The 23,562-nt window shown below is 58.8% G+C and overlaps 1 protein-coding gene across 2 annotated transcripts in view; it reads right to left on the minus strand.

Moving 5' to 3' along the window:
* Positions 1 to 17,430, minus strand: part of LOC128818745 (receptor-type tyrosine-protein phosphatase V-like) — a 36,189-nt gene extending 18,759 nt beyond the window's left edge. Inside the window, exons 1-17 of one of the 2 annotated variants that reach the window (XR_008440543.1) lie at positions 17,065 to 17,430; positions 16,014 to 16,077; positions 13,432 to 13,698; positions 11,797 to 12,063; positions 10,973 to 11,239; positions 9,022 to 9,294; positions 8,050 to 8,310; positions 7,319 to 7,591; positions 6,630 to 6,899; positions 5,807 to 6,076; positions 5,392 to 5,664; positions 4,902 to 5,174; positions 4,244 to 4,513; positions 3,599 to 3,871; positions 2,514 to 2,786; positions 1,414 to 1,686; positions 128 to 397 (exon numbers count right to left, since the gene is read on the minus strand). Coding sequence is in view for 1 of the 2 variants with exons in the window: in XM_053998328.1 (XP_053854303.1) it covers positions 128 to 397; positions 1,414 to 1,686; positions 2,514 to 2,786; positions 3,599 to 3,871; positions 4,244 to 4,513; positions 4,902 to 5,174; positions 5,392 to 5,664; positions 5,807 to 6,076; positions 6,630 to 6,899; positions 7,319 to 7,591; positions 8,050 to 8,310; positions 9,022 to 9,294; positions 10,973 to 11,239; positions 11,797 to 12,063; positions 13,432 to 13,698; positions 16,014 to 16,077; positions 17,065 to 17,130 (4,183 nt within the window). In the remaining variant the exon portion in view is untranslated. The remainder of the gene's footprint in view (positions 1 to 127; positions 398 to 1,413; positions 1,687 to 2,513; positions 2,787 to 3,598; positions 3,872 to 4,243; positions 4,514 to 4,901; positions 5,175 to 5,391; positions 5,665 to 5,806; positions 6,077 to 6,629; positions 6,900 to 7,318; positions 7,592 to 8,049; positions 8,311 to 9,021; positions 9,295 to 10,972; positions 11,240 to 11,796; positions 12,064 to 13,431; positions 13,699 to 16,013; positions 16,078 to 17,064) is intronic. The other variant, XM_053998328.1, reaches the window with a different exon arrangement.
* Between the last annotated feature and the right edge of the window lie 6,132 nt (positions 17,431 to 23,562).

Here is a 23,562-nt window from a genome sequence, read left to right on the forward strand (position 1 = left end):
TCCCTATCTCCCACCACAAGACTTCCCATGCCTCTGTTGACACTCAAGGGTCCATCCAGACTTGAGGCCACCCAGGTGTTTCTCCCTCTTCCAGCCCCACTCCCTCCCCGTGGCAGTCTGTACCCACCCACGGGCACTGCCAAGGGCTTGGTGCTGCTCCAGTACGGCCCAGCCACGCAGCTCAAGGACACGGAGTAGTTCCTGCCTGGGATCAGCCCCTGGAGGAGGTGCTGGACTTGTCCTCTGCCCAGGGAGTGCCGCCAGGGCAGTGAGCTGTTCCGGGGGTCCCGCAGCCACAGCTGGCAGTCGTCCTGCTGGCCAGAGACACTGTCCCAGGAGATCAGCATCGTGTTGTTCCCTTCAGCCACCGCCGAGAGATTCTGGGGAACTGAGGGGGCTACAACAAAAGCCACACCAGGAAGAGTTACTGGTATGCATGTGCTCTCTTCTATTCTACAGAGACACAAGTAGGAGATGGGTGACACAAGGAGACTCCACATGTTCACTGGTAACATTCCTGCAGCTGCTGTTTGCCAGAAATGACCTTTAAATGGCAGCTGAAGGACACACAGAGTGAGGAGTGCGAGGAGATGGATTCTTCTTCCTGCTAATTAGCGAGTTGCATTAGAAACCTGCCCAAAGGGCTCTGCACATGACTCCTTGCACCCTGCCAGGGGATGGCTGAGCGTGGGAGCAGGGACCGCTGGATTCCCCAAGCAAAGTGCAGGGACTGTGGGGACGAGCACATGAAAAGGCTTATTGTGCTTATCAGCATTTCCACATTCCATAAAACAAAAAAAAGAGCCCATCCTCCCCTTATACCCCATGCCAGCAATTCTCTAAGTGCCTGGAAAAAATGCAGCAGGAATGGTGGGGTGTCCCCCCCAGCTGTGAGGCCTCATGGTTCCCCCAGGCTGTGGGTGTCATCTACCACAGCAGCACTACTGCCACGGGATCCTGTGCTCTTGTTCAGTCACCCTTGCCTGGAGGAGCCAGACTTCAACCAGTGGGGCCATGGGCACGAGGCTGCCTCCTGAAACAGCACTGGTAGCTGCCAAGCCCTGCCACAGGCAGCAGGACTGCCCTGCCCCACACTCCCATCCACCAGGGCTTGCCCAGCCCATGATCCCATTGCTACACTGGTACCTCCACCTCATCCCATCCCTGGAAATATTCAAGGTCAGCTTAGACAGGGCTCTGAGCAACCTGATCTAGTTGAAGATGTCCCTGCCACTAGCAGGGGGGTTGGACTAGATGGCTTTTAAAAGGTCCCTTCCAACCCAAACCATTCTCTGACCCTACAGCTCCCAGGCAGCAGTCCAGTCTGCCCCTTCCCACCACAGGTGCTGAGCCCACCCAGATGGGAAGGCTGAGCCTCGTGCAGGGTGCAGAATCTCCAGCTCTGACACTTACTTGTCCAGTCACTGATGTTCCCTGCCGAGGCTGCATAGGGCCCTGCCACGGACACCACTTCCAGCAGGTATTTGTGTCCCGGAGCCAGGCCAGAAAAGGTAAATTTGCTGGTGCCTTTCCCAACAGAGACATTGGCTGCCACAATGCCTGACCCCGAATGATAGAGGAGGAGCCTGTAACTGTCTTGTCCTTGGGGTTCAGCTCGCCAGGATGCACTCAGCCTGTTGGGATAGCCCTGGTTCGTCATGTACACGTTACGGGGTGCCAAGGGGTCTGCCAAGACAGGAGGGGGGACACGTCAGCAAAGGGCCCCAGGACACCGGGGGTCTCTTGGTAGTGCCATCAGAAGGGATGCACCACACTTATTTCTCTAAGAAAATTAACTATGTATTTTACAGTTTAGATAAATAACTTTTAACAGGATTTAGGATAATTTATATTAAACAACACTTAAACATAGAATGAATAAACTTTAATAACAAAGAATAATAAATTAAATTTTAATAGAATATTAAAGTGATAAAATAGAGATTAAAAGTACTTAAATATAGTGAAACTTTACTTAATCTTATTAACACTCAACTTATTAAAGATTATTATTTATAAACATTTTAACTTATTTTTGTATTATTAACACAAAAGGTATTAAAATCTAGATAAAATAAATAAAATAAATATATATTAGAAGATCTTTTAGATGGACAGCGCACTGAGCCTCCACTGTGTGGCTCCACCCACCAGCCCAGAGGCGGCTCAAAGCTTCTGCAAACTTCTCTGTGCTTGTCTGAGCAGGGACAGCCCTGTCCCCAATGGAGTGAGACATCTGGGGAGGGGTGAGGAGGGAACACACAGCCAGCTAGGGGACAGGGGAAGGTGAACACCCTGCTGCTGCTCCCTCCTCCGTGGCTCTGCCCTGGAGCATGGCTCTGGAGCTCCAGCTGCCCTCACCCAGGCTGGTGGAGCTGAAGATGAGAGTGGGCAGAGCCCTGCTCATTGCCATTGCTTGGGGTCTGCTGTGAAGGTCAGCAGGGCCATGTTCCTGGCCATGAGCTTTCGTGACTGCCCAGCAGGGCACACATCCCCTCACTAAAGGTACTCACACGTCCAGTTGCTGACGTTCCCTGCAGGTGCCCTGAAGGAGCCAGCCACAGATGCCACCTCCAGCAGGTATTTGCTCCCTGGGGCCAGGCCCGTGAAGGTGAAGTTGTGGGTGTCTCTCCCAAGCGAGGCTGTGGCTGCCACAGTGCCCAGTCGTGCACGGTACAGGGTCAGTGTGTATCCATCTGTGCCCCCGGCCGTGGCCCCCCAGGCCGCGCTCAGCCTGTCGGGGTGCCCCGTGCTCAGCAGGCGCGCGGCGGCCGGGGGCAGCGGGCCTGGGGAGCCACCACACCTCGTGTTAGGGACAGGACACCGCGCAGGAGGACACACACACCCGCTGGTGCTCCCCAAGGGAGGATCCCCTCTGACCAATGCCGCCTCATCCTCACTTTTCCACTCCCATCTCACCTCACCTTTACCGATGCTCACCCTTACTGGTCCCTCACATGCCAAGCCCTCCTTATCCAGGTCACGCTCATTCCCACAGCCCAGTGGGAACACCTGCACCCCGCCATGAGCACAGGTGTTTTCCCACACCCAGATGCTGTGCAGGTGCCCAGACAGCACTGGCAGAGCCACTGCTCTCTGACCAACCCTAGAATCTTTCTGGGTGGGGAGAGGTTCTGGGTTAGCCCATCTCCAGAGCAAAGACCTGTTCTTCTGGGAGGACTGTGGAGTGGTTTCTTGCACTACACTGATTCATTTCATGAACCTTTATGGTAAGGTGGTTTCTAGCTGAGGGAAAGGACTCAGTGAGCCTCCTGTACACAGGAGCAGTACAGGTGCCCTGTGCACGTCTGTGCTCCTGTACACAGGGAGATGGGAATGTCCCAGCATAGGCACATCTGGGCAGCCCTGTTTCATCAGCATGTCCTTGTGCAAACCTACAGCTGAACATGCCAGTGCCAAGCAGCCAGCAGTGTGCCCCTGCACTAACTGCTGCGACACACAGGAGGTGTGTGCACATCTCCAAAGCCACCAGATCCCCCGTTGTTGCATCCCCGTGAACCTCCCAGCTCTCCTCAGGACAGCCCAGTGGTGTGACATTTCCCAACCCTCTGCAGAGGACACTGCTTCAGGTACTTACATGTCCAGCCACTGATTTTGGGTGCTGCTGCCTGGTACTGCCCGGCTGTGGCAGTGGCTTCCAGGGAGTACTCGTGTCCTGGGGCCAGGCCCGTGAAGGTGAAGTTGTGGGTGTCCCTTCCAAGCGAGGCTGTGGCTGCCACAGTGCCCAGTCGTGCACGGTACAGGGTCAGTGTGTATCCATCTGTGCCCCCGGCCGTGGCCCCCCAGGCCACGCTCAGCCTGTCGGGGTGCCCCGTGCTCAGCCAGCGCACGGCGGCCGGGGGCAGCGGGCCTGGGGAGGAAACACAAATCACTGCCAAGAGCCACATCTGGGCTCAGCGCAAGGAGATGCTCCACGTCCGTGCCAAGCCTGTGCTGCAGGAGCTGGGTCAGCAGCAGGTGCCACAGGCTGGCTGTGCCTCTGTGGCAGCTGCCTCCTGCCTGGCTGCTGGCTGAGACTGTGGATTGCTCTGGGGGGCTACCAGGGACAGGGCGTGGCACAGGGTCAGGCACAGACTCCTCGTGCTGCATCCAGCAGAGAATAAGCACTGAGTACTTGCATGGGTGGCAGAGGTAAGCAGGGCAGCTGCACCAGTATGGTCCCTGACTGAACTGGGAAGGGGAGATCTGGTGAAGAACGCTGCAAGGAGAGCATCACACTCACGTGTGCAGTGGGTGAGGTTGGGGGTGCTGGCGTGGAAGGGCCCAGCTGTGGCCCTCACTGCCACGCTGTAGCGGGTGCCGGGGCTCAGGCTCCTCAGGATGTGACTCCTGGCATCCCCGGCTAGCAGCGTGTGCCCGACGGGAGTGCCAGACGCTGTGTCACGGGCATCCACCACGAAGCCTTCCGCCCCTCCACCCAGCACTGCCCAGGACACCACCAGCGCTGAGGCTGAGGGGCTGCTCAGGGTGAGGTTGACAGGGGCCAAGGGATCTGAAAAGCAACAGGGAGACAGTTAGCCCTCCTGCTCAGTGCTGAGAGCTGGCTGCTGTGCCCAGGGTTCCTCCAGGTGGGCTGGACCAGAGATCCTCTGGAGAGAAGCCTGGGCACAAAGGGCCAGGCAGGCTTCACATGACTTGGAGCGTATCATCCCTGGGGTGTGCTGCTGGATGTGGCAGGGGAGATAACCAGAGCTTCTGGGGTGGATGGGGGGATTGGCTCTGTGTCAAGGATGGAGTGAGGGCAGTGAGCAGAAAGGTGGGACCATCACACAGAAGCTGTGGGCACAGCTTGGGATGGGGAAGGTGGCGGTGGTGCTCTGGCAGGATCAGGTGGAGGCTCACAGTGGGGCACTGTGCCCAACCCAACCAACCACACTCACATGTCCATTGGGTGACGTTGATGGAAGAGGCTTCTAACGAGCCTTTCACAGCAGTGACCTGCACAGCAAACTTCCTGCCTGCTTCCAGGTGAGTCCAGGTGATGTTCAGGGCATCTGGACTCAAGGTCTGGACCTGAATCCTGCTCTGGGTGCTGAGGCTATACAGAGTTACATGGTAGTGGTCCCTCTTGCCAGGGGGCTTGTTCCAGGATGTGTAAAGCTCTGAGGAGCTGCCTGGGTTGGTAAGGCTCAGGTTTGTGGGTGCAGCAGGAACTGTGAGGAAAAACAAGACACATGAGTCAGAGGAAAAGATCCACTTCTGAACATGCAGCCATCTTCGTACACAGAGACTGTGAGAGGCAGGATGTGACCACAGGCCAGCTTCACCAGGAACCAGGCCAGGGTGCCCTCCTCCCTCCCTCCTCTCCTCTCATTTCCTCTCCCCAGGGGCCAACACTGATCCCATCACCCGTGGGTGTCAGCTGCTGACCTGTGCAGCCGGTGATGTTCTCGGGGAGGGAGCAGTAGGGTCCAGCCACTGCCCAGATCCTAACAAGGTAGCATGTTCCTGCTTCCAGCTGTGGCACAGTGACATTGGTGCTGTACTTCCCCGCTTCCAGGCTCCTTGGCTGTGCAGAAGAGCCCTCCTCGAGCACGCTGAGCAGGTATCCATCCCTCTGGCCAGGAGCAGCCTCCCAGTGCACAGCCAGAGCCCAGGCCATGCTGATGGGGCTGGCAGACAGGGAACGGGGAGGCAGTGGGGCTGCAGGAGAGAAACAGTGTCACTGGGGACAAACCTGGCTGCTCAGAACTGACTCTAGCTTGGGGATGAAGCTGGCAGCTGGAGCACTGTGGGCATCCACACAATGCCTAAGGCTGGCAGGAGCAGGGGAGCTGTGTTCTACCAGTGTAGCCGATGGCAGTCTGAGAGGAGATGCGATGAGGCCCAGCCTGGGAAATGATCTCCACGCGGTACCGGGAGCCTGGCACCAGCCCCTCCAGGTCCAGCTGGGTGACTCCACGGGGGACAGACACATTCCTGATGATGGACAGGGACTCAGCCACTGAGAGCTGCACCAAGTGATCTCTGCCACCTCCGGACTCCACCCAGCTCACGTGCAGCTCCTGGGGTTTCCGGCCAGGCTGCACACTCACGTTAGCCAGGGACAGTGGATCTGGAGGGAAGCAGAGCATGGACACCCATGAGGTGGTGGAGGAACCACCTGGACAAGCCAGGGCACAGCCTGCACCCTACACAGGGCTGAAAGAGAAGTGAGGGCACCTGACCACCGGATCTCCTGCTCTCCTGGGGGACATGCAAGCTGCCTGTGCATGTCCCCAGGGTGCTGCTGGCAGGCAGGTGCTGAGAGCACTCAGCTCCCAGTGGGCTGCTCTGCTCCACAGACAGGGAGCAGCAAGCCCATACAGGTCTCTGTGCTTCCTCTCTCACATCCCCCTCCCACCAGTTCCTGGCTGGCCTTCAGATCACCAGTGGTCCAGGCAGAAGGTTCAACTTGACTGGGGAAAGCCTAAGCTGGGGAAAAGGATCTTTTGGGGTCCAGCACACAGCACCTAACCTATGACATGTGCTCTGTCTCCCAGAACAGGGAGCATGCAGGTCTCACTGGAGCCCTCCCTCCACCCAGACAAGTTTGTGTCACTGCTAGTCTTGCAAGCAGTGCCAGGATGTCCCATCCCTGCAAGAGACTGAGAATACTTCTGACTCACATGTCCACTCAGTGGCAAAGTGTGACGAGGATCTGTATGGGCCAGCGAGGACAGTCACCTTCAGGAAGTACTGAGTGCCAGGGGACAGCCCCAGGAATGTGAAGTTGTGGGTGTTTGGCCCCACTGAGGTGTTCCTCTGTGCTGCATGGCTCTTGCTGTAGAGCTGGAGGTGGAACTGGTCCACATCACCAGCAGCCTTGTCCCAGAAGGCCGAGAGCCCCATTGGGCGCCGGGTGTTGGTCAGCGTCACGCCGGCCGGAGCCAGGGGGTCTGAGAGAGGAGAGACAGCCAGGCAGTGAGAGGAGGCTGTGCTGTGCTGTGGGGCTGCCCTGGGCACCCTCCCCTGTCTGCACCTGCTGGGGTTAGGTCAGGAGTCAGCACACCAAACCCAGAGCAGCCAGAGCCCCTGCTCCGCAGCAGACATGGGAGCAGGTCCCCACCTTCCCCTGGGTGACATTTGGGAATGTTTTCTGTTCAGTGATGGGTTTCTCCTGCACTGCAGACCCTTTTACTTCCAACATGGCTGAATGTGGCTCCAGCTGACTGCCCATTCTGTCTGTCTATGCAGCCCTGACTCTGATTCCCCACCTCCCCACACATGGGCCACTCTGATGCTGTCAGCATTCTGCTCTCACGGGCAGGTGGCAGTTGTGACCTGCAGCAGGCTGAGGTAGGACTGTCACACTCACACGTCCAGTCGGTGGCTGATCGCACAGGGGATCTGTAAGGCCCAGCCACAGCAGCCATCTCCAGTGTGTACTGCCGCCCAGGGACTAGGTTCTCCAAGGTGACATTCGTCCAGTCACTCCCCACAGTCACATTCCTGACCTGCTTCTGGGACTTGGTTTCCCAGAGGGTCCCTGTGTAGCCAGTGCTGCCAGAGGAAACTGCTCTCCAGGAGGCTTGCAGAGAGGTGCTGCGGCCCCCATTGCTGAGGGTCAGCTGCTCTGGGGGCAAAGGGTCTAGAAAAGGAAAGGTCCAGAATCACCTGGCAGAAGTGCAGCTCTAAATGTGCTGGGGCAGGAGCCCCTTCCCTGGGAAAAACTGCATCCAGGTGTTTTGACCACTGTCACCCCTGCTGACACCCACACACCAGCCCGGCAGGGACTGGGCCAGCACAGCTCAAATTGGCAGAGAAAAACTTGTTCTAGTGTTGGAGGAGGTGGTGGGTGGTGGAGAGGGTGGGTGAAGGCAGTGACAGCCCGAGCAGTGCCACAGGAGGGTGGCTGAGGAGAAGGGCACTGGGCTCAGCTGTGCTTTTCCCTGGTGATTGGGAAACAGCAGGGTCACACACATCCAGCAGCACCTCTGCCTCCTGCTGAGCCTTTTGCCCAGTTACTGGATTAAGCTGTAGAAGATGTGTGCTGTCAGTGCCCTGAGGTGTGACCTCAGGGGAAGGGTAGGATCCAGTGGCACTCACATGTCCAGTTGGAGATGCACCGGGGTGAGGATGTGTAGGGACCAGCCACGGTGCTGACCTCAAAGGTGTACAGGGTCCCAGAGTGGAGGCCCTCATAGGTGAAGCTCGTGACACCCCTGGGCAAGGAGCTGTTCTTCACAGGGTGCTCTGCAAGCCTGAGGACCAGCAGATAGCCCTCCCCTGTGGCCTCCTCCCAGCTGGCCAGCAGGCTGTGGGGGCTACCCTGGCTGGACAGGCTCACGCCAGATGGTGCTCGTGGTTCTGCAAGGGACAAGGACAGCACGACATGGGGCAGTGCATCAGGCAGGAAGATTGCTTTCACAACACATTTTCACAAGATATTTTCTGCTTTACAAATTGCTCTAGGTGGCCCTAGAGCAGGGGTGTTGGACTAGATGATCTCCAGAGGTCCTTTCCAACCCTAACAGTTCTGTGATTCTGTGACACTGCGGTTGTCTCCATCCCACACAGGGGCAGAAGGGGCTGCAGGGAGAGCTCTTAGTGCCCCCAGCACCACGGATTGGGTGGGTACCTCCCCACACTGTGTACAGCTCCAGTTGTCCCTTCCCAGAGTGGCAGCTCTGGGACAGCACCAACTGTGGCTCCACAGGTCACCCAGGAGAGACTGAGCACAGGGAGATGGCCCCTCTGGGGGGGTTGGTGGTGCTTCCCTGCCCACTCATCCAGCTGTGGTGAGGGGAAGGGAGGAAGCAGCCTGCAATGTGCCAAACAGAGTCCAGAAGGCACAAAGCAGCATCTGGTCTTGATCTGTGCCTGACACTTGCTGGCACAAGTCTGCCCAGGACCTCTGAGCCCACCCTCACCAGGAACTGTGGGGAGGCACAATTTCCTGCTCTGACCCACAACCTACTCTTGAGACCAGGTGTCCCAGGTGCCCTGTCCTTGCCTCAACCCCAGCCCCCTCCAGGCAGCAGGAACAGCCCAAGGGCCACACATGGACTTTCTGCTCACCTGTCCAGGCTGCTGTGCTGTGTGCTGATGCCCTGTAGGGGCCTGCCACCACCACCACCTGGACAGAGTACTGCTGGCCAGGGCTCAGCCCGTGGAAGGTGACGTGATCGTTGTCCCCACCAACGGAGATGTTCCTCGTCGGAGCACTGTCCTCTCCCTCCCGCAGTGTCACCAGGTAGAAGTCCCTCTGTCCCCCTGGGACACTCCAGCGAGCCTCTAAGGAGTTCTGCTCCTCTGCACTGCTCAGGGTCACATTGTCAGGACTCAGGGGGTCTGGAAGGGAATAGGATTGTGCGAGTCAGGGCTATGGGGTGCTCTGTACCCCTTACTCTCCTGAGCCTCATTCCTGGCAGGGTTACGTCCAGCCTTGGACATCCTTTTGGAGCGAGCCATCTGCACTCCCCAGCACAAGCATTCCTGGACTAACAGAGTCCAGACAAAGCTGGCAGCCTTGCTGGGAAATTCCTAAAAGTCTCCTTCCACTCCATTCACATCCCACCATGAGCTTGCTGATATTCTCAGGAACTGGCCTGGACCAAACTCCTGGCCAGACGCCCCTGGCTCGTGCGTCTGGCATGGGGGAATTTTGTTCAGTGGAGCAGGTCAGAGCTGCAGACAGCAACAGTGGGGATCAGCCTCACTCCAGAGGAGAAAGAAACCAGCTGGAGCTCTGGAGGCCTTCCAAAATCCCATCTGCAGGGAGCAGGGAGCAGGCTACAGCTTCCCAGGCTGGCAGGTGGAGCAGGAAGGAGCTGGAGACTTTGACACCTGGTGGCACCCAGGTCCTCCCAGCATACACACAACCAGTGTTTGGCCAGTGCCAGGACAAGTCACTGGCCACAGCTGCTCTGAGTCTGCAGCTTGGCACCTCCATCATTTGAGGGCCAACGCTACCCTGGTGTTCAGTGTGAATCTGCTCTGCTCTCTTCATTTCCCTCCTGCTTTTTCTGGAAACGTCTGGGAGAGCAAGTTCAGGACTGGAACTTTTTACTGGGCTATGGACGTGTTGTCACCAGCAAAGTCCCCCTCTTTCAGGGCCATCATCAGCCTGAGGCCAGAGCAGAGAGTGGGCTGGGGGAATGGTGCAATAGTGGGTGCTGGGAGGGCTGCCCTCACTGTTTTGACCTTCCAGAGGCTCCTGGATTCCTTGGCTGTATTTGCACAGCACCCATCATGCTGGGAACATCCACCAGGATGAGGTTATCAGGTGCTACCACACCATATCCCTGACAACAATCAAAGAGCACCAAAAATCCATTTCATAGAATCACAGAACTGTGGAATGGTTTGGATTGAAAAGGACCCTAAAGCTCATTCATTCCCACCCTCTGCCATGGCACCTTCTACTATCCCACCTCTCCAGCCCTATCCAGCCTGGCCTTGGACACTCCCAGGGATGGGGCAGCCACAGCTTCTCTAGGCAACCTGTGCCAGGGCCTCAGCACCCTCATGGGGAAGAATTTCTTCCTAACATCTAATCTAAATCTCTCCTATTTTAGCTCAAAACCATTCACCCCTTGTCCTATCACTGTCTGCTCATGTAAAAAGTCTTTCTTGTTCTTGTATAAGCCCCTTCCAGAGGCCTCCAGTTCAAACCAGCTCAGCTGCTGCCCCCTTGGCCCATTTTTTCTGCTGCCCTTGTACAGCCCTGAGGCACATGAGAGACAACCCCAGCAGTACTGAACACCAGTGGGATCTGCTGCCCTTCCATCCTTCTCCTAGGGGAGAGCCCACAGGCTGCTCCCACTGCATCCCAGGGAGAAGCAGGCCAGCACAGGGGATTCACTGGCCCCACTATAGCAGTGCCCCAGAGCTGGGTCCTGGAGCAGCTTTTGGCCAGGTCCAAGCAAAATCACCCTGTGCACCCAAGGAGGCTGCACTTTGGCAGGGGAGGATTCAGAGGCTGGACCAGAGGCAGGGAGAAAGCTGGGGCCACCAAGTGGGTACTCACACGTCCAGGCAGTGGCATTGGGTCCCACTGCGGTGTAGGGCCCAGCCGTGGCGCTGAGCCCCAGCCAGTAGTGAGTGCCAGGGTGGAGATGCTGGAAGGTGTAGCTGCTGAGGCCCCTCCTGGCTGACAGGGTCGTGCTGACCCTTTGGGTGAGGAGGTTGCGGAGCTCCAGGTGGAGCCAGGCGGCCCCTGCAGCACCTGCCCAGGAGGCGACGAGGCTGGTGCTGGAACCTGGGCTGAGCCTCAGCTGGGTGGGGATGGAGGGAGCTGAGAGGAAGAGCAGGACACAGCAAGTTTAGCACTGGGGCTGGTGGTCCCTGGACCCTCCTCTCTCCCCAGGGGCCCCTGTGCCCATAGCTGCTCTCTATGGCATGGGGGTGAAGGTCTGGTAGGGGTCTACTGAGGGATGTCTCTCCCGTGCCCCCTCCCACACAGGCTGGAGGGCCCTTGATGTCCCTCCACATTGTCATGTTCTTTCAGGCTGCCAGGCAGAGGGGTGGCAGACTGAGTACTTCAGCATTCCCGAAGCTCTCAGCAGCCAAGAGATCCAGGATCCCCAGACTGTCCCTCTGTTGGGAACAGACAAATCCAAGCCATGGGTGCTGCAAGGCAGGCCCAAGGTGCAAAGTTTTCCCCTTGGCCCAGGCACTTGGCTCACAGTGGGGATGTGAAACACTCCAGCTGTTCCCCACCATTCCACAAGCTCCCCATCCCAAGCCTGAACACCTCCTCCCCTTGCCAGCCCGGCACACGTGCCACATCCTTCCTGCCAAACCCTTCCTGCCACCCCTTCCTCCTTGGGCAAGCCACCCATCACTCCCTACCTGTCCACTGGTGGGTGCTGGTGCTGGCCTGGCTGGAGCCAGCCAGCGTGCTGACCCTCAGGGCATACTCGCTGCCGGCCAGGAGCCCGTCGAAGAGGAAGGTGGAGGCACCGGGCAGGAGGGACACGTTCCTCACCAGGGTCTGGGAGTGGCTGTGCCACAGGCCCAGGCGGTAGCCGTCCCGCCGGCCGGGCCCGTGCGCCCAGGCCGCGCGCAGCGAGGCGGAGCCGCCGCTGCTCAGAGTCAGGTTGTGGACGGGTGAGGGACCTGCATGGGACATGGCACAGACACTGCTGGCTGCTTCTGTGAGAGCCTGACCTGGCAAGCTGCTCACAGGCTGGTGGAACCTGCCTTTGCCTGCGGAGGTGCTGCCAGCCAGCTTCATAGGACCCAGTCACAGAATCCTGGAAGGGTTTGGGCTGGAAGGGATCCTAGAGCTCATCCAGTGCCACCCCCTGCCATGGTAGGGACAGCTTCCACTAGCCCAAGTTGTTCCAAGTCCTCTCCAGCCTGGCCCTGGACACTTCCAGGGACAGGGCAGCCAAAGTTTCTCTGGGCAACCTATGCCAGGGCTTCACCACCCTCACAGTGAAGAATTTCTTCCTAAGATCTGATCTAAATGTCTCTGCCAGTTTAAAATTCTTCCCTCTTGTTCTGCCACCATCTGCCCATTTAAAAAAAAAACAAACTATTTCTCTATTTTCAAATCCCTTTTAGGTACTAAAAGGCATTTTAAGGTCACCAGGGAGCCTTTTCCTCTCCAGGCTGAACAACCCCAGCTTTCTCAGCCTGTCTCCAGAGCAGAGGGGCTCCAGCAAGGATTGCCCAAGCACAGCCCCATGTCCTCCCTGACCACTCACCAGCCTCCTACGGGCTGTGTGGGCTGCACCATCCCCTTGGATCAGTCTCAGCAGTTCCTCTGAATTGAGCAGGGAGGCTTGGTCAGGGCCAACACATAAAGGTGAAGCCATCATCACCTTGAAGCTCGCTGCTGACAGGTCCTCTGTTCCTGCTGGCCCTGTGGGTCCTGCCACCTGCCTTTCTGTGATAACCAGCTTCTGCTTCTGCCACTACTGCCTGACACCAGCCCTTCCACTGCCCAATCTCCTCCCTCCAGCTCTATTCTCCTTTGCTAGGTTTCCCACCTTCACCTGCACTGATTTACTCAAGGATCTTCTGGAGAGGTGCAGGCAAGGGCTGCCATCCCCACCTGAGCTGTAGAACCACCAGCCCTGTCCCCTTCTCCAGCCCTTGGCACAGAGCAAGGCCTGGGGTGAGCAGTGATTGACAGAGATGTGCCAAAATTGTGGGGCAGATGCTCCTTCCTTGTAGCTATTTCTTGACTTCCAGGCATGACATTTCCCTCAGCTCTCTGCAAGCCAGTCATGGGCTGGTCCATCATTACCTCCTTTATTCTAGGAGGAGAAGACACAGCACGAACCCAGCCCATACAAGGTGCAGGGGCAGGACCCTTCCTCAACAAGGAAGAGGGAATGATCCCTTAGACTCGGGGGAGCCAGGAAGGACCCTAGTTCTTGAGAAAGTGAGGAAAAGCACAACCTCCCACGAACCAGTAGGACTCCAAACAGCACAACAATCACTGGTAGGAGCACTGAGCTCCTGGGGAGGCCTTACTTGTCTGTGCTGTGATGGTCTGGCTGGTGGTGTCCATGCAGGCCAGCGTGGCTGTCACCTCGACCTTGTAGCGTGTGCCAGGAGTCAGCCCATGGAACCAGAAGCTGGTGGTGTTGGGTCCAGCAGACACATTCTGCAGCAGCGTGCCTGACCCCAGGGAGGACAGGGCAAGGAAATATCCCTTGGCACCTCCCTCTGGCTCATCCCAGGACAGAAGGAGGGAGTCTGACCGGTCATGGTCACTCACACTGACATTCAGGAGGGTGCCTGCAGAGGCAAATCCAAAACTCTCAGCAGGGATTGGTGGTGCTGTGTGCCAGCCTGCAAGGCCAACTCCCAGCCACCCACCCTTGCTGGGGTACGCCAAGCACTGGCCACCACCCTGACCCCAAGGGCTCTGAACAGCCTTTGGGAAACACAAGAACGTTCAGAAACCTTCATGGACTTGGGTCAAAGGAAGCTGTCAAAGAGATGCTCCTAAGCATGGAGCATCTGCTCCACTGGAGAAAGACCAGAAGGCTTCAGTTACCATGGCTTTGTCCAGAGAGTCCTGGTTTAAGGCAGAGAAGTTCCCTGGCTGGGTATAATCCATTGCTCATCACCTTGGTTGGCCTGAGCCAACCAAAAAGATGTTGAAGGCTCTGGGTCCACCATGGAGAAGCAAGACAGTGGCCAGTTAGGGGGCAGGATGGATATGACAGGGGGACCATTATGCTCCCTGCAATAGTCTCTACCTCTGTGTGGGCTCTGACAGAGGAGGGGCAAAGGCTGCTTTGGGGGGATCCAGACAATGAGTCACCCCCATCCTGGCCAGTTCAGAGGTGACATGGGAAGAATGGGACACTGCATGCATGGAGGAAATGTGGGACCAGACTGGCCCCAGCCCCTGGTTGTGCTGCAGCAGTGAGGTCAGTGTGCTGGGGCCGCTGCTGTGGCATCGCAATGGAGTGTCTGTGGACAGGGAAGTGGCATACAGGGCTTAGCCTAATTGGTGGGTCAGTGGCTGAAACTGCAAATCAATTCCTGCCCTTAGATCTGCTCAGGAGTCACCTACACAACAGGAACCAAGCATAGCCTGTCTGTCAGACACAAGCTGGTGCTGTGACCAGGGCAGGGTCCATCTCTGCTTCACAATGTCTCCAGCAGATTGTTACACAGCCCCATCCTCAGCCTTGCTGTCAGTCACGGAACCATTTATGTTGGAAAAGCCCTTTAAGATCATTGAGTCCAACAGTTCCCCCAGCAGTGCCAAGTCCAGCACTAACCCAAGTCCCCAGGTGCCACATCCATGAGCTTTCTGCGGCTCTCAGCCTTTGCAAAATGCCAGAACAGCTCTAGTACTAATAAGACATTTGTGAAATAATTAGCACTTAAAATGTATGGTGTGCAACGTGTTATGACAGGTTTACATCGGGTCTGGCACAGTGAGACAGCACGAACCAAGCACAACGACTGCCCCAGAGGCCTACCATGGGGCGCCCTTTACACAGCCAGGGAGAAGCAGTGTGGGGTGAGCCCTGGGCAGGGACACCATTGGCACTGCTCAGGAGCTCTGTGTGTGTGTCTTTCCCAGAGCTGAAGACTTTCAGAACTATGTGCAACTTTTGTTCCATGCAATGCTGTGGTTTGGAGCCTGCTGGTGAGGGCAAAAGGACCAGAGGACATCAGATGGACATGAAATGGAGCATGTAGTGCCCCTGGGAAAGGCCTTCTCAGTGCCATCCCTGAGAAGTTCAAGTGCATATTTAGGATCAGACAGCTCAGGAAGGGCAACATTTAGCTAACTAAATGTAGCTGGGTGCCCTGGGTGAGGTGTCTCTACCTGGGCCAGCTGCCCTGGGCTACCCTCGCTGTCAGCAGACACCCAGAGCACCAGGCAGAGCTGACCTGAAGGCAACCCACAGGTCACTGTCCTGCCTGGTGTCAGGCTGGGATGGTTTGTTACTGCAAGCTCTTTCTTATCTCCTGAAGGTGTGAGTTCTCAGCCCATGTTTTTCTGCTTCTCTTGAGTTTCCAGTGGCTTCATCATCTTCATCACCTTCACCATCTCTCTGTCACCTTCCTCACATCTGCAGCACAAATGTACCTAAAATGGGCCAGAGGCCTGTGACCCCAGCACTGCTCATGTTCCCACTAACCACATCACAGACAGCACATCCACATCCACCTCATGCCCTGACAGGTGTCTGTGGATCATCCAAGTGATTTCTCACTGGCACAGGCTGATGCCACATGGGCACTGTGCTGCTCCAGGCCTACAGCAGCCGTGGGGCTGCCTTACAGATTCTGATCCTACCCAGGCAACTCCAAGGTTCTGAGCAGGGCACCTATGGCTGCGCTGCCACTGAGCCCAGCTGGTGCTCTGTGGAAGCAGAGAGCTCTGGAGCCTTGTGCCCCCATACAGTTGGTGCTGGAGAAGGATGGGACTGACTCTCCCCCTTCCCTGGGCATGCAGTTAGCCTAAAGCAGAATATTTACAAAGCTACTCTTAACTCCAAGAGTCCTGGTCCAGCACATCTGCTCATTTCGCACTGAGACCATCCTGCCCTCCTCAGCCTAGGACCCTCATTGCTGTGACTCACCTCTTTCACCTCGTGCATCCTGGCCCTCCAGCCCTGCCTGTGCTGTGTGGTTGCATGCCTCGCCCTGGGGGATTGAAAGTGTCAAGTGAGAGAGGGGCAGGATGAGCTAAGACCAACACCTGGGAGAGGTGCCCTGTGCCAGGCACAGGTCCCACCCTGACATGGCATCTGTGGGCTGTGACTCCTTTCCCTAGGAGGGCCTGGGTCACTTCTCAGACCTCCCTTAGCCAAGGCAGGGAAACAGACTTGGCAGATGCAGCTTGTGGGCTGCCTTGGCCTTTTGCAGGTCCTGGGGCTACAGACTAACACGGGGCCATGCCCACAGGAAAAAAGGCCACCAAACTAGCCAAGGCACAGAAGTTGTGGAGAGAGAAGGAGGGAATGAGCTCTGGACAGGGCCTATCAATCTCATTCCTTCTACAGGCACACCTCCTTCCCACCATCAGGGGAAAGGATGGAGAGACCGCAGACCTCAGTCCAGCTGCCAAACGGGCAGAACAGAATCCCCGGAGCCCCTGGCACCCTCCCCGGCAGCGGCGACACCCGTTCTCTCACAGCCTGCTCCCAGCAGGGTGTGCCCGGCTTTGGACTGGCGTCAGTTCCCCCCACGTTAAAGGAAATGTCTGCTGCCCACTCCCTGTCCTGCAACAAGCCACAGCAGAACCATCATCTTCCTGGCGTTCTTTTCCCTCGGCTCTGCGGGCAGACTCGTTCCGGCTCCCCAGCGATCGCGGCGCTTTTGGCAGAAGAGAGCGAAGCAGCCGGGGACCCCAGGGAACAGCAGCCGGACCACGGCCGGGCAAGGAGCCGCGCAGCCACGGCAACAGGGACACGCTGCGCTCCCAGGCAGCGGCCCCAGGGTCCGGGGGCGAGGGGCAGCGGGGGAAGCGCCGCTCGGGATGGCGAACGCCGCTGATGTGGCGCAGCTGCACGGCCAGAGAGAGACACCCGCAGCCCCGAGTCGTTCGCCGGCAGGGCAGCCCCTCGCGGCAGCGAGCTGGCAGCCGAGAGCTGCGGAGCCAAAGCGGGGGCTGGGGAGTCAAGCGCTTACCTCTGCCAGCGTCCCTGGGAGTCGCGGCACGCACAGCACCAGCAGCGGCAGCAGCAGTGACCTCATGGGGGACCTGGTGGCAGCAGATCAGAGGGATGACAGAGTTGGGGGGGGGGGGACAGTTTCTTAGCAGCGGCTGTCCCCAGCCAGCCCCTTGTCCCACGGCAGCCAGGAGCCGTGTCCCCACATGCTTTCCGAGCGCGGGTGACAAGATAACATCAATGGGGACCGGCCAGCGCGTGGCACCTCGGCCGGGCACGCTGGCCCTGGGCGGGGGCAGAGCTCGCCTCCAGCCCGGGAGAAGCCCAGCGGGGGCGGCTGCCTCTCGCTGGGCGCATTTGCTGTTGTCGCCGCAGGTCCGTGTCCTCTGCGGTGACTCCGCAGCTGGCCCAGAGAGAGCGGCTGCGGACTGCGGGCAGAGCTGCCGGCTGGAGTGGGAGGCTCGCTGCTGGCTGGGCTCTCGGGGGACTCGCTGCGGCGAGGGCTCTGCCGGGCTGGAGCCCGCTCTGGCATCAGCGGGAGCTCCGGGAGCTGGAGCGGGAGGGGCGGGAGGGGCGGAGACGGGACTGGACTGATGGCGGCTCCGGACTGGGAGGGCGCACCCGAACCAACCCCAGCGCGGGGAGGGAGGGAAGGAGGGCGCAGCGGTGGGCTGGGGTGCTGGAGGGAGCCGGGGCACGAGTGTGGCCGTGGAGTGCTGTGCACCCTCTGCTCCCTCTGTGCCGCACCTTCGGGCACCCTTCAGCTCTGTGTGCTCTTAATTCCTGCGCAGGTGCGGCTGGGGAGCGGGGGTTCGGGTTCGCCGAGGGCAGGGATGGGGGTGTTACCGTGCCCGGCCCATGGCACGGCGGCCCGCAGGCTGCGGCGGGGCGAGTGCACACTCTGAGAGGCTCCTGGCGTGGCATCTCGCGGGCACAGAGGTGCCCAAACCACGCTTTGCCCATCTGAGGGGTGGCTGAAGCGAGCTGTGCCCGGGTGGGAGGGCGCTGTACTTCGGGGGGTTGCCCCGGGGACCAGGCTGTGCGCCGGGCTGCGTGCAGGGCGGTGTCTGCGGTGTCTGTGCAATGCGTGGCCGAGTGCCAGCTCTCATTCAGAGCAGAGATGCCATTGGCTTCACATCAGCGCTGGGGATCTGGGACAGTGCTGGAAGAGGTTCAGTGATGCATCAGTCCGGAAGCCTTTGTGGCCGTGGGAGTCTATCCCAGTGGCCAGCACGGCCACCTATGGGGACTATTCAAGCTCTGCTCATTACTCTGAGCCACCGAGCTGTCAGAGTAGGACACATCCCCCACCTGTCTTCTAGAACACCAGAATCCTTCAACAAATGACTCAGAAGTTTGCCAGGTGGGACCTATGACAGAACAACTCTCAATATCTGGACAAAGACACGGGAAAGCTCCAGCTCTTGCATGCAAATAAGAAGAGAGAGGGACACAGGGGACCTGGTCTGGGATGCATCTCCAACCCCATGTCCATACCCCAACCCTTCTGACAACCCCCAGGCTGATGGAACCAACTGGAAAAGGGGACAGGGAACATGAATCCCCTTCCCTTTGCATGGGCAGTAAATTTCCCAGGTCCTGGCCAAATGGGACTGGTGCCAGGAGTCCGGGTCCGTGGTCACAGTCACGTCTCTGCAGAGGTCCCTGCCTGGAGTGGGCTGAGGATAAAGGAGCCCTGGCCCTGCAGCTCAGCCCAGCAGTGAGGGCCTGTTTGTCACTTCAGTCAAGGACACAGTTCTTCCCCCAGCAGAAAGGTACAGCTCTACCACCAGAGCCTCGTCGTGTCACTCTGTCTCCAGACCTACCCCTCCCCTGCACCCTGAACACAGAGATCGGGGTGGGAGCAGAAGGCAAGGCCTTGGCTCCAGCACAGGCAAGATTTTTAACTTTTAATGCCCACAGCTTCAAGGGCTGAATGCCAAAAATGCCATGGCTGCATCTGCTCAAGTGATGGATGCCCCGGGTAACAGCTGTAGCTCTTAGAGATCCCCTGATAAGTATTTGGGACTGAGATCCACCAGCACGTGGGGTGATGAGGCTGACCCATCAACCAGTGCCACAGCCACCTCTGGGGATACCCATCCCTGCTGCTGGACACCGACCTGATGTGCAGCTGGTCACTCCCCATTTAGTGCAAGGTGAGTGCTCACAGGTACTGGGGGTGAGGTCCTCCAGCCCCTGAGATGGAGTATCTCCCCAGAAATGAGACAGGGGGAGATTTGGGCTTGATTGCTGCCATCTCCAGTGGGCTGGGGACTGTTTTTAAAGGCCCCTTTCCAGAGCTGGGCAGCTGCAGCCGGCTGGGAGGAGGCTGGAGCTCCTCGCTGCAGCGAGGGTTTGCCAGGTTTACCCAGGGGCCCAGGGCAGGATCAAGGATCAGTTACAGCTGGCTGCTCCCCAAACACGTTTGCAAAGGGGCTTTCACTGGATGTCCCCTAGCAGGTCCATTGTGGGAAGCAGGCTGCCAGCACAGGTGACCACACTGCGGATGGGGAGTGTGGGATTGTTTGCTGCCATGAGCAGCCTGGAGGGTCACCTGGAGGGTGGCTGGGATAGAGGCAGTGCAAGCAGTGCTGGGGACTCTGGTGTCCCTGGAGTGTGGCAGGTGATGGGAGAGCTGAATTTGGGGAGCCCCTGGCTGATGAAGCAGGGTCTGGAGGTGAGGATGGAGGGCCTTGCTGGGTTGAGAATTGTGATCCAGGGATGTGGGACAGGAGGCACCCTAGATTTTGAAGGAAAATCCTGGGAAAAGATGTTGCATGCCCCAGTGTCAAAGGCAGTGTCCCCTGCAGTGGTGGCACGGACAGGAGGTTTTCCCTAAAGTCAAGGTGGGGCTCCTGCAGCTCCAAAGCATACCAAAGAGCAGTTCCAGGCCAGCAAGAGGACAAACCCAGCCACTGGAGTCCTGGGACACTCCAACTGGGTTGTGCCTGCCTGGCCCAGTTGGAGAGAATCTGAGTCCATGCATGCTTACTGCACCTGCCTGGGCACAGCCTCAGTGCCCCTGCACCAGCCTCTGCAAAGCCAGCCATCTCCACCTCCAGCCACAACCTTTGCTGCTGCAGCCCTGCATGGGGGCACAGCTCCCCCACTGAGGCAGTTGCTCTGGACAGTGGCTTGCCCAAGGAGCACAGGGGCTGTTCTACCTGTTCTGGTCTCTGAGCTGGGCAGCCAAGCAGGGATTTCTGGAACACAGTGTTCCCTCTGATCTTGCTGCCATATCGTGCCACTGTCTCACATCTCCCCAACCAGGAGGAGAGGTAACCTCAGCTGGCATGAGGATGGGCTTGAGGGATGCCTTGCTGCCCACCAGGATAGGATTGGCCTCTGAGCATGGACCAGGAGACATCCCAGCAGCTTTCGCAGCCTCTGCATGTCCTGGTGGCACAGCAAGCTGTCACCCCCTGCCATGGGGACACGTGTGTATACCAGCCCCGCTTATTTAACCTCAGGTCCCAGTGGCTGTGCTCCCTCAGCTCAGGGAGTTTGGGCTGTGGCTGCAGTGGAAACAGCCCAAAGCACTGCTGGGAGCCAAGCTGAGGCCCTGTCCCTGCCGCTGCAGGGCTCAGCAGCCTCCACATGGGACAGAAGCTGCTCATCCTGTGCCAGCCCTGCCTTCCCCACGGCCACCTTGGTGATACCGTGCTACCTCAGGTAGGGACAGAGAGAGAGAGAGAGCCCTCCTTCAGCTGGGGTATGGAATCTCCCCTCCAGTACCCCCTGACCGTGAAGCCTTCAGCTGTGCCAAACCTAAGACAACTGCAGAAGTTTCTCCACCCAGCAGCTGGAACCAGGCCTGGAAACTCAGGGGCTGCCGAGTCATCACATTTTCCGCGAAGCAGTGAACGCTACCGCAAGGCGCAGGGGGATGGGGACGCCCCGCCACCGGGGATGGCTGCAGGGCTCGGCCAGGGCTGGGAGGGGACAGGGGCTGTGCAGCCAAGCCACCGCCTCTGGCAAGGGGCAGAGCCTCAGCACGGGACTGCTCATGCCCTGTGCTCCAGGGGCATCACCCAGGAGCAGAGATGGGAAAGGAGACCCCTGACAGCACGCCTATCGCTGTGGTGTCAGGTCTTGCTTATGCTGAGGTGAGGGACAATAGCCACAGTGCAGTGCAAAGGCCCTGCCTGGCAAAGGCTCTGGGCTGTCCTCCCCAGCAGAGCCAACCCCAGCGCAGAGCAGGGCCCACCCACATTGTGCTCCATGCACTGGCCTCCTCCCCAGGTGTCCTGGGCATGGAGCTGGCAGCATTGGGTTTGTCCCTGCTGAGGCATCTCCTAGACTTGAGCATGGTCCTGCACACCTGGAGTTAAGGCCTCCCTGGGAAGCACCTGCTGGATGAGGATGGGCAGGGTGGACAGCAGAGTGCCCACCTCACCTAAGGGTCCCAGCTGTGTCACAGGGTCTGTGCGAGGTGACAGTGGCAGGTGATGCTCCCAAGGCTGGGCATGGGCAGAGCCTTGCAGGGCCCCTGCCAGGGGACAGCATGTGGCTGAGGACAATCCCACAGGGACTCAACCTGTCACTCAGAAAGCACAGCCATAACCTGGTGCTGTGGGCAATGCTGGCATTGCACAGAGGAGCCTCTGCTGCTGTCTGAACTTGCCCTGATGTCTCTGTGGGAGCGCTGCCATCCCTCCCTGGGCAGGATTCTGTGCATCCAACCTGGCACCATACAACAACATATGCCCAGGGGCCCCATGATTTGTGGTACTGGGATTGTGCTGGGAACAGCTCTGGGGCTCCTGTCCTGCATCAACCCTTTGGTCCCTGTCCCTCAGTCCGTCCCAATGCCCACCAGCAGCGTGAACTGCTCCAGGCCACAATTTCTCCCCTCTGCCACTCTGAGGTGCTGAGTGCTGCCCAGGGCTGCAAGGGAGGAACAAGAGGAACAGGCTGCTCCCAGGGCAGAACCTGCAGAGGATGCAGGTGCCAATGGGACCTCTTGTTTTGCAAGGTTCACACGCCATGGTTCGCCAGCCCTAAACCCTAGAGCACTGGGATGCTCCTTCTCCAACCCCTGGCAAGTGTTTAATCATTCCCACATGGAGCCCTGCCAGCGCCGCTGCTGCCTCCTGACCCACGCTTTGATACCTTGGAGCTCTTCCCATTTTGCAGAGGCGGGAGAGCAGGCAGGCAGTGGGGGATGTCACCCCTCTGCAGGGCAGGGCACAGCCACGCTGTCCAGGCTGAGAACAGCGACGAGTGGCAGGAAAGACTCTGTCACCATCACCTGGGTGATGCTTTTGGCTCCCTGCACCCGCCGCTGCAGCCCTGGCAGCTGAGCCGGGATGCCTGCGGGTGCGAGCCAGGCGCCTTGCAGAGCTGGGAGCGCAGGGCTGCGGTGACTCAGAGCACGCCCAAAGCCGGCAGAGCCGGGCAGACCTGCTCTGCACCCCCGGGGCGTGGGTGCAGCCCCTGGGGCTGAGCAGGCTCCGCTTCCCCTGGCCAGGTAACAGGCACTCACTGGGGAGGGCTGAGAGCAGCCTGGATAGTGCTGGCCCCAGACCTACTGCAAATAGTGCTGGAGCAGCGCCTGGCTCTAAAATCACCCACCCCGTCACCAACAGCCTGTGGAATGCTGTGGGGCTCTGCTCCCACCCTGTGATGCAGTGCCAGCACAGGATGGCAGCAAGGGTGCCCGATGCTGCAAGGATGCCATGCACACAGAGCCGAGAAGTAGCCATGAGCAGCTCCCAGTGGCCACTTGTGCCCCACCACGGTGAGGGGCCCAGGCACGAGATTCCCCCTGCACAGGGACCGTCACCGAGTGCCAGGCTCTGCTCCCAGCACGGCCGTACTCAGAGGCTGCCCATCCCCTGCCGCCCCCCCAGGGCTGTGGCACCAGGTTTGCCCGCACCGTGCCAGGGCGCAGGAGATTCCGCACTCTTTTCCCCACTGCACACATCCTGGCTTCGACCAGGTGTCTGGGAGGAGGGAGGGGGACAAGGAATGGGAGCCGTACCTCACCTGGTGGGTGTCCCTGCCGTGGTCCACAGCCCGTTCCTGCGCGCTGGCGCGTGCGGTGTCAACTTGGCACGCTCACACTCACCCGTTTACTCTGCTTGTGCACGGCACTGACGTTCAAGTCTGGGCTGGACCGGCGGGAAGGCCCGCCTGGGCTCGCCCAGCTCTCAGCTGCAGGATGCTGGGGAGGAGGGATCAGCTGGACAGAGATGTCTCCCGTGGCCCCTTGAGGGCAAGGGTCTGCACCCCAGGGACAGGAGCTGTGTGCCAACCCTGCAGGTTGGGCATGGCTCACTCCTCCCTGCACCTTGCCAGAGATTGTCCCACATGCTGTGGTTTCAGCCAGGTGCTGGGGATTCTTGGTCATGCTGAGCATCCCCTCGTGCTGCTGCTGCAAAGAGGAACAGGGAGAGCCCCAGGATAGTGATGAAGTCAGCACAGGCATCCAGCCCATGCACCAGCCCTGAAGGTGCCTGTGGGTTGTGATTGCCAAAGGCTTTCCTGCCTGGAGCCCCATCAGACCAGGCAC

Source organism: Vidua macroura, chromosome 24 (assembly GCF_024509145.1).
Source record: "Vidua macroura isolate BioBank_ID:100142 chromosome 24, ASM2450914v1, whole genome shotgun sequence".
NCBI lineage: Eukaryota > Metazoa > Chordata > Aves > Passeriformes > Viduidae > Vidua > Vidua macroura.